Source organism: Cryptomeria japonica, chromosome 7 (genome assembly GCF_030272615.1).
Source record: "Cryptomeria japonica chromosome 7, Sugi_1.0, whole genome shotgun sequence".
NCBI lineage: Eukaryota > Viridiplantae > Streptophyta > Pinopsida > Cupressales > Cupressaceae > Cryptomeria > Cryptomeria japonica.
In genome coordinates, this window is record NC_081411.1 from 600,011,332 (window position 1) to 600,021,699 (window position 10,368).

A 10,368-nucleotide genomic window follows, 5' to 3' on the forward strand; every position below is an offset into this window, starting at 1 on the left:
GAAAAGCAAACTATTCTCTCTATAATTCCACATTTGGCACCCATCCCGGAAGGTAACTTTCCCAACAAACACAAACATATATAGCTTTCCTAGTGTTCGTATGATATCCAAAATGAATATAAAAGAAGACAATCTTTCGCTTTTCAACTCTAGCTTCCTATTTCTCGCATGATAATAATATAATATAAAAGAAGACAATCTTTTGTTTTTCAACTTTTATGAACAATTTTTGAAAAACAAATTTATAGCAAGAAGGTGTAACACATGAATGCATATTTAGCATATAAACAAAAATAAAATTCAGAAATAGAAGTTATGAGTACACATTCTTTTATCTATTTCTCATAAAAATCCAAATAGCATAATCATACATTAACTTGTATTCTATTTTCTATGGTTTTCAAATTTCCATTTTCACAATGCATAAGTTTTCTATCTTCCTACATGTTTTTGATTATCTAACTCTAAAATTTACACTTTAAATGACACATATTTAAAGAAAATATCTTATTATTGCATATACCTTTATATGAACATTTTCTAATAACAAATCTATATGGTTTCATATGACGATTCTAATTCCTTTCTATGTTATTATCTAAATCTATTCAAAATAAATCAATCTTTTTTCTCTGGATTTCTAATATAAAACAATGCCCGAAATAAAGCCTGGTGCAAGAACACCTAGCTGAGTAAAAACTCTCCTTTTTGAGTATTTCATGTTTTCATGTTTGTAATGTCTTGTGTTAGGTTTGTGTTGTTGTTTTAGGTTGTTGTGTGTCATATCTCATGGTTTTGATCTCATTTTGTGCTTAAGAGATCAAGTTTTTCTTTTCATGTGTTAAGTTGTCTAGTTTTGCCTTCTAGGCCAAAAATGGGAAAATTGGTGAAATGTGCCTTATAGGCTTAGGAATGCTTGAGAAAGAATTGAGTCATGTTGTTAAATTGTTTTAAATCACACTTAGGTGTTTAGATATGTTGGTTTAGTGAAGATGCTCAAAATTGTCTTATTGGGCAATAAAAGTTGCTTTTCCTTATTGAAAAGTTGCTTTTTGAAGCCAAAAATGTAAAAAGACAATCCTACAACTCTTTGTCCATACAAGACACCCTAAATAACTCACTAAAACTTTAAATAGGCCACCCTCTTCCTTGTATAGGGTTGGAAAACGTAGAAACAAAGTTTTTTTCAATAAAGAAGTGCAAATTTTTGGCTTTTAATTTGTTTTTCTCTCCTTTAGAGAAGCAGTCTGTACTGTAGCCCATCTGGTCCATACTGTACCTTTTGGGAAGTGTACATATTGGTTTCTCAATGCTATTCAATTGATCATTGCTTTGGTTTTCCTTTTTGCAAGTTGGTGAAATAAAAATCCTCTCATTCTGTGTGCTCACTGCCCTGTCAAGGGTTTGAGGTTTCAAAATGCCACAACTTGACTAATCCGGGCCTGAGCTCCCACCAAATGGATTGGGTCAAGTTGGTTTATGAATGTACATTGTACATATGTTTCTTTTTGAGTCAGAATTATGCTTGGAGGACAAATTTGAGTGAAGATTAGACAAGTTTTGTAACTTGACTAATGTCCTTCTTGAAAACTCAAAATCTTGTAGTCAAAATACATTGAAGTATTAAGGTTTCCAAGCAAGAGGTATGAGAAGTGTTAATGTTAGCTTGATTCAACTTTAATAGTTGAAAAGTTTGTAATTTGCAAGTTTTATCAATTTTTGTAATTGGTAGCAAGTTCACTGTTTTTGTGATTTGTTTTGTCAAATAGCTCAAGGAATGCTTCAAGAGCATTATCCAAGCCCTATAACTGTGAAGGAAATGTAATAGGAAATTTCATTTATGTGTTTCAGACCTTATTAAGGTAGATTGCCATTTAAAGCTCCTTGTTATGAGGCCCAAAGATGTAGCAGCAGTTGACTAGTAAAGGGCAGCGTTTTGACAGTAACAGTGGCATTTTCATTTCTTTTCTCAGTTTGTTGCCAAGTGTTTGGCATAATGTTTGTGTGACAGAGGCAGGGAACACATGTTTCAATTATGACAGAGGTTCTATGAAGATATAGGCACTTGTATTGGTGAACAAGGATGCAAGCAAAGTGGTTATACTCCAAAACCCTCCAAAACCCTACATTCATGCCTAAAAATGAGGTTAGACAATAAAACCACTTCTCTGAGCCTAAAACCACAAAATTATATTTTCTATGACTTATTCCTCACTGTCCAAATCATCTCCCATGGTCAAGGAGCCCATCGTTGGGCAAGGTGAGCAAAACTAGGCCAATTAGGCCTCCACGGGCTAGTAGCCCTTTTTGACTGTTTTAACCAAAAAGCATGAACCCGATTACATAGAGGAGTTTGGAACTTATGAAACTTTGTGAGATCTTCCTAAAATAGTAAAACAAGTGACATTTTGGACCTTGGATAGTGTATAGTCTCATTTGGAGGTTTAGACCCTTGGTTGGTGAGTTGAGTAAGCCAAAGGCTATGAGCCTTAAACTAAGTTTTGTTTGTAAAACCTTGAGTAAACCTTGTTGCTTCTACATGACCATGTTGGATTTTTCTAATTCACACTAAAAATAGTAAGTTGAATGTCAAAAGAAAAGGGAATTGAGAAATGTGTAGATGGGTGAAGTAAGGAATTGGAGTGAGTTTGAGCAAGGGTGTGAGTTTTCACCAAAAAGGGAGGTTGATGGTGAATTCTTGTAGGGAGGTCTGACAACTATAACTAAACTTGATATTGCAAACAGAAGGAGTAGACATAAACAATAATTTTTGTTTCCTATTTTAACTTTTTGACCAAAATTGGCCTTTTGAGCACTTACCTAGCAATCTCCCTAACAAAGCCTACCTGTGAATTTCAGAGCCAAATATGAGATGATGGACGCTAGTTCTTCTTGAAAATATACTAACTGTGTTCTTTCTCTACCTTCTTTCTAAGTTTTTTCAATATTCTTCTCTTCTCTTTGTTTCCAATACCGTCGTTCTATGTGTTTTACCCAAAACAAAAGTCTTATTTATGCTATTTTTCCCAACTACAATTTCCTTGCTTCGTGCTTATTCCAACTGTTAATTATTCCACCAAGGCAACACGTCTAACAGTCTCAAGGAATTCGCATGGCATACGGTATTCAATCCTACCACGTAGGCTCAGTTAACAGTATAGTCATAATTTGCTTCGAACTCCATGAATTCGGCAGGCTAGGCAAATGTTTAGTCAATCCTACACATCGACTCCCACTGCTATCAATGCAGTTTTTTTGCTATAAACACAAGCTTATTAATAAGCTTGCCACCATTAATATATATTATATTTATATATTTATACACACACACAAATGAGTAATATCAAAAGCTTATGTATATGTATATATAAATACATAAATGTACACAAAATAATATATTTAAACTTTCATGATTAAAAGATATATATACATATATACATATATGTACACACACACACACATATATATATGTATATATATGTATATATATGTATATATGTATGTATATATATTGAGATGATCATATACATCATAATTATATACACATATATACATGTATATGATCATCTCAATATTCGAACTCACACACACACACACATAAATGAGTAATATCAAAAGCTTATGTATATGTATATATAAATACATAAATATACATAAAATAATATATATACATATATGTACGTACATGTATATATATATATATATATATATATATATATATATATATATATATATATATATATATATATATATATATATATATATATAATGTATACACAAGTAAACAAATAAGTACATTATTTCATCCATTCACATATATCTACACACAAAAACATATAAATCTACAATCAATAATTATATTAAATCTAATACTTTAAAATAAAACATATCATTTTTGCAATCACTCATAAAAAATCAGATTTAATTAAATCGTCAAATCAAATCATGCAACAGATACACATATTTATTCTAAAGCGGTGTGTGAGATTCCATCTACTCTAGCAAAGTCCATGAGCTAAAGCAGCTCTACCTGAACCATGTTCTTATCTTCATTCACGTTCACTTGTTCCTACATTCACTTGCACTCAATTGCTCATTAGCAATGATGATCCCCAATTTCATAATAAAAATAATATTGATCATTCAATTGCATTTACATTTCAAAATGGGAAACAATTTAAGTCCATTGCATTTAAATCTCCATTTCATTATCATCCAATTTTACTTAAAATTCTATTTCCATTTAATCTCAATTTCATAAATGAAAAATAAGCATTATTTTATTAATTATATAATTATATACAAATATGGTTCATGACATCCTTCCCCACTTGGAAGAGACATCGTCTCGATGTCTTATTAAACATCAAAGCAAATAGTATCTCAAACATCATGAAATAACAACCACACATCATAGTCTCAAATCAAAACATAAACAATAACAGTAGCATCCATGCTTTCCAAGTTCACAACATGTGAATCAAATCAAAGTATCAAGGTATCTCGTGCAATAAGAAAATACTACTCTAAGATAGCAAATGAGGAAAATGACGGTCAATCATCTCAGCATCCTCCCATGTAACACTATCCTCATAATATTGGTCCCACTAGACCTTATACTGAGTACAATCTATACTACGTAGCTTCACGCTACGTTGATCTAGGATTTGGATGGGCTCCACTAGCACCACCCCTGGATCCTGTACTCGTAAAGATCGCCAATCAAGAATATGAGATGCATCAGGATGATAAGGCTTCAACAAAGAAACATGGAAGACATTATGGATTCGAGCTAGAGTAGGTGGTAAAGCTAATCTATATGCAACTGGATTAATAACTTCCAGCACATCAACGGGTTCCACATATCTTGGTGCCAACTTTGATGATTTCCTAAATGAGATAGAGCTCTTATGAGGCTTGACCCTCAAAAAGTCTTTATCTCCTACAACAAATTGTCTAAAAGTCTTGTTTCTATCAGCATAGCTTTTCTGTCTATCCCCTGCCTCTTTCAATATTGTCCTTATCAAATTCATTTGCTCATCCATTTCTTTGAGAAAATAAAGACTAATAATGATCCTATCTTTGATTCTATCCCAACTAATGGGTGTGCGATATTTTCATGCATAGAGTGCCTCAAAAAGTGCCATCCCTAAAGATGCATGAAAGGAGTTGTTATATGCAAAGTCAACCAAAGGCAAATACTCCTCCCACTTGTACTGTTGATCCATCAATACATCCGTAGAAGATCCTCCACTATCTGATTAACCCTTTCCATTTGGCCATCAGTTTGAGGATGATATGTCGAACTAAAGTTCAGTCTGGTTCCCAAAGTTGTATTCAATGTTGTCCAAAATCTAGATGTCATCCTGGTATCCCTATCTGAAATAATGGTTTCTAGTACACCATGCAATCAGAATATCTCTTGCACAAATTTATCCGTCCTTAAGCTTTTTCAGGTACAAAATGTGCAACTTTGCTCAACTTATCGACAACTACCAAGATGGTATCATGTTTGTTCTTACTCAAAGGTAATCCCTGGATAAAATCCATATTGATTACTTGCCACTTATGCTCAGGTATGTGATGTTGATACAAAAGTCCTGCTGGATGAACATGCTCAACTTTCAGTCGCTGACATTCCAAACACTGTGCCACATAATCAATCACCTCTTAACTGAGTTTAGGCCAAAAATACAAAGTTCTCAATTCAGCTACCATCTTTGTCACCCCAGGATGTCCTAAATAGGGTGTATTGTGCACCTCATGCAATATCAACTTTCTTAAGTCTCCACCTTCAGGAATATACATCCTTCTTTGGAATCTCAAAATACCATCAGGTTCCACCTTATATCCATCAAATCGGTGATCTGAAGGATCTACTCCCAAGGCTTGCTTAGCCTTTAGGTAATGCTCATCTTCAGAAAGATTCTGCAACACCTGTTGCTTCAAGTTTGACCTCATAGTAAACAAAGCAGATAGATGTCTTCTTTTGTTGAGAGCATATGCTACCCTTTTTTCCTTTCCTTTGATATATTCAATACTTAGGAATTCAAGCCACCTTCTTTGTCTTGCATTAAGGTTAGGCTGGGTAAAAATATATTTCAGGCCTAAGTGGTTTGTCTTCAACTCAAATCACTTCCCTAGAAGGTAATGCCTCCACATTTGTAATGCATGAACTATAGCTAAAATCTCTAAATCATGTGGTGCATAGTTCAATTCATATTGCTTCATTTTTCTAGACTCAAAAGCAATCACTTTTCCTTCTTGCATCAACACTTCTCCTACACCTTCACCTAAGGCATTTGTAATCACTATGAAGTGTCCATTAGGATTTGGTATAGTCAAAACTGGTGTTTTTGTCAACTTCTGCTTCAAAAGATGAAATGCTTCTTCGTACTTCTTAGTCCATTCAAATTTCTTTCCCTTCTTTTGAAGAGAAGTAATAGGTGTTGCTATCCTAGAAAAACCATCCACATACTTCATGTAGTATCCTGCAAGACCCACAAAACTTATGACCTCTGTAACACTCTGAGGTGTTGGCCAATCTACAATTTCCTCTATCTTTGCAGGATCAACTGAAATTCCTTCACCAAATATAACATGTCCTAAGTAGTGCATGTTTTCCTGAAAGAAAGCACACTTCAAAAACTTACCAAAAAGCTTTCAATCTCTTAACCGTTGCAAAACTATCCTTAAGTGCTTCTTGTGTTTCTCTTCATTCTTGGAATAGATCAATATGTCTTCAATGAATATAAGCACAAAATAATTCAGGTAATCTCTAAAAATGATGTTCATAAGGTTCATGAATGCTGATGAGGAATTGGTTAGACCAAAAGGTACGACCATGAACTCATAGTTTCCATACCGAGTTTGAAATGTTGTTTTAGGAATATCCTCATCCTTAATCCTCAGTTGGTGATAACCTGATCGAAGATCAATCTTAGAGAATATTGTAGCACCCTTCATTTGATCAAAAAGTTCATCTATCCTTGGCAAAGGATATCTATTCTTAATGGTTACCTTGTTTAGCATCCTGTAGTCGATACATAAGCTCAAGGTACCATCCTTTTTCTTCACGAAGATTACTAGTGCACCCCACAGGGATACATTGGGTCTTATGAAACCTTGCCCAAGCAACTCCTGCAATTGAGCCTTAAGCTCATACAATTATGTGGTTGTCATCCTATAAGAAGCTTTGGATTGTGGCTTGGTTCTAGGTAAGAGTTCTCTAGAGAAGTCAAATTCCATTTTTGGTGGTAACTCGGTAAGATCTTCTGGAAAAATATCCAAGAACTCTTTGAGAACTGGATAATCCTTAGGGCTCTTCTTGGCATTATCCAAGTCACTTACAATGACAACAAAAATGGAACATCCCTTCCTTTGGGATTTCTTTAGTTGCATAGCTGAGATGTGTCTCAATTCAAGAGGCCTTTTAGACCCATGAATTTCAACCGGATTTCTAGAAACATCTATGTCACTAACAATCTTATCCTCACAATTTACTACAACTTTGTGCTCAGTTAACCAATTGATACCTAAGATCACATCATATGATCCTAGTGGTTCTACATATAGATTAACCTGAGTTTGAAAATTAGGAAGCTCTAGATCACTATAAAATAGACATGAATCTACCTCCTTCTCTGCTTGATTTCCATATTGAACCATCCATGCATGTGACATATAACTAGGTCTAATACATAATCTAGAAATTACTTTAGGATCAATAAAGCATTCAGTAGCTCCTTTATCTATCAAAATAAAAATTGATTGACCAAAAAGCTTACCCGTCATCTGGATAGGTGAAGCTTGAAAGTCAGCCTAGTGGTTGTGAACTGCTGCATGAATCTAATGTTGTGAATCTCCTTGCTGATTTCCTCCTCTTTGAGTTGTGGAACGTCATGGACAGTTTGAAGCATAATGATTTCCCTCGCAATTTTAACATCCATCTCTAGGTCCTGGGTGTCCACCTGATCTATTCTTATCAAAGTTCTGCCTGGTATTGAGATTAGTCAAGTTGGTGTTATTGTTCACTTTCTTGTTTCCACCCTAGTTCACTCCTCCTTTCTCCTGAGTGTTAGGTCCTCTTTTCAGATTCCTTATCTTTTGGTTGCCCTTCTGGTGATCATTGTTTTAAAAATTCCTATTCCCAAAACCTAGTTTGGTATTCACATTCTTTCAAAAATTTGCCAACTGTTGCAACTTCTGTTCTTATTTAGTTGTTTTCTCAAATACTTCATCCATAGTCAATGGATTATGAATATCTACTTCTGCTCCAATGTGAGTCCTCAAACCCAAGATGAACTTCTGAATGCGGAATCATTCATCCATCTGGTACTGCGGAACATACTTTAGGAGATTGGTGAACTTCTCCCAGTATTGAGTAACTGTCATACCACCCTGTGTCAGATTTTGGAACTCTATCATCTTCCTGTCAAAGAATAATTGAGGAATCCACCTCTTCCTAAATGATTGCAGAAATAGTTCCCGAGTAATATCACCAGGCTGTAACTTTTTCTCAGATTTCTCATTGTCCCACCATGTCGCAGCTTCTCCAGTAAGCTGATAAGTGGCGCATACTGCTTTAGTTTCATTCGACATGTTACAAAGTTCAAAATATTTCTCCATCTCAATTACCCAAGCTTCAACACCATCACCAATGGTCTTACCATCGAACTTAGGTGGGGCTATCCTTTTCAAGTCTTTTGCTAGCTCCCATTCAATCCTAGCTTGATGATCAGGTTGTTCCTCAGCTCTAGGAATTTCATTTCTAGGTTGCTCTTCTTGTCAAGGTTGTTCATTTTGAACCTCACCAACTCTATGAACTTCTTGTTCAATTCCATCCATCCTAGAATTCTGTTGATTCAAAAGATCAAGAATATGGTCAAGTCTTTCATTCCCGTTGCTTGATCTAGCTCTAGTAGTTTTAGAACCCATTGGAATTCAACATTTCCTGTGTCAAGGAATGTTTCTTTAGCGTAATGGTCATAAGCCCTAGTTTTATAAACCTAGCGCTTTGATACCAAAATGTAAAGATGTAAAACATTCTAAATTCAATAATAACACAAAATACTCTTTATTCTTGAATAAACTCATAATTCCCTTAATAAGTCTATTTACTTCCACTATTCCATCCTTAACTCTAAATGATCATTCCAATGATATCACAATAAACACGAGATTTCTATAAAGAGATAAAGATTCTTTATTCAATAAGAAAATATAAATAGTATTTCTACAAATAGGTGTTCATAGTGTTTCATTCATTCTATGCATCATTCAAATCTACATACAATACTTAGGCCTTTCAAATGCCTTAAGTTAAAAAAACAAGAATAATACAAAGTAAAGGATGAGATGCATCCATTGATCTTCAATGCAAATTTATCTTCAATTCAATCCTTAGAATGAAGACGAGAACAAGATTCAAGTGCTTTTTCCACCCAACCTTGAAGCTTACACTTCCCCGAAATTCTTAATCAATTTAGAATACTCGACCCTGCACGAATTGCTTAACAAAAGAATTCGATAGACAAGATGGAATCTAGTGCGTGCCTAGAATGATACATGCATTTTCATATTTTTAATTCCATTAAGAAACAAGCAAGATCAATCAAGGATATGGTAAATAGTGTAAATAAATATATCCATCTATTTCAATGGTAAATAAGTTACTCGGTTGAGTATAATGCCATGCATAGAAATAAAATATAGTTTGGAAAAGCAAACTATTCTCTCTATAATTCCACATTCGGCACCCGTCTCAGAAGGTGACTTTCCCCACAAACACAAAAATATCTAGCTTTCCCATTGTTCGTATGATATCCAAAATGAATATAAAAGAAGACAATCTTTCGCTTTTCGGCTCTAGCTTCCTATTTCTCGCATGATAATAATATAATATAAAAGAAGGCAATCTTTCGTTTTTCAACTTTTACTAACAATTTTTGAAAAAAAAAATTATAGCAAGAAGGTGTAACACATGAATGCATATTTAGCATATAAACAAAAATAAAATTCAGAAATAGAAGTTATTAGTACACATTCTTTTATGTATTTCTCATAAAAATCCAAATAACGTAATCATACATTAACTTGTATTCCATTTTCTATGGTTTTCAAATTTCCAAGTTCACAATGCATAAGTTTTCTATCTTCCTACATGTTTTTGACTATCTAACTCTAGGATTTACACTTTAAATGACACGTATTTAGAGAAAATATCTTATTATTGCATATACCTTTATATGAATGTATTCTAATAACAAATCTATATGGTTTCATATGACAACTCTAATTCCTATCTATGTTATCATCTAAATCTAGTCAAAAGAAATCGATCTTTTCTCTTTGGATTTCTAATATAAA

At 33.9% G+C, this 10,368-nt stretch overlaps 1 protein-coding gene across 1 annotated transcript; it reads right to left on the reverse strand.

The window, feature by feature from the left end:
- Window positions 1-5,442: 5,442 nt before the first annotated feature.
- On the reverse strand, window positions 5,443-5,961 carry LOC131029649 (uncharacterized). The gene is made up of 2 exons (XM_057960213.1): window positions 5,761-5,961; window positions 5,443-5,646 (listed from the first exon to the last, which is right to left on the reverse strand). Exons 1-2 carry the CDS (start codon window positions 5,959-5,961, stop codon window positions 5,443-5,445), a joined length of 405 nt encoding a protein of 134 aa, XP_057816196.1.
- Between the last annotated feature and the right edge of the window lie 4,407 nt (window positions 5,962-10,368).

Excerpts from the sequence above, each read along its gene's own strand:
- LOC131029649 (XM_057960213.1), bottom strand. The coding sequence starts at position 5,961 with ATGAGGTCAAACTTGAAGCAACAGGTGTTGCAGAATCTTTCTGAAGAT. Across the intron at positions 5,647-5,760 it reads GAAAGTTGATATTGCATGAG|TGTTTGGAATGTCAGCGACT; the intron begins GTGCACAATACA and ends TATGTGGCACAG.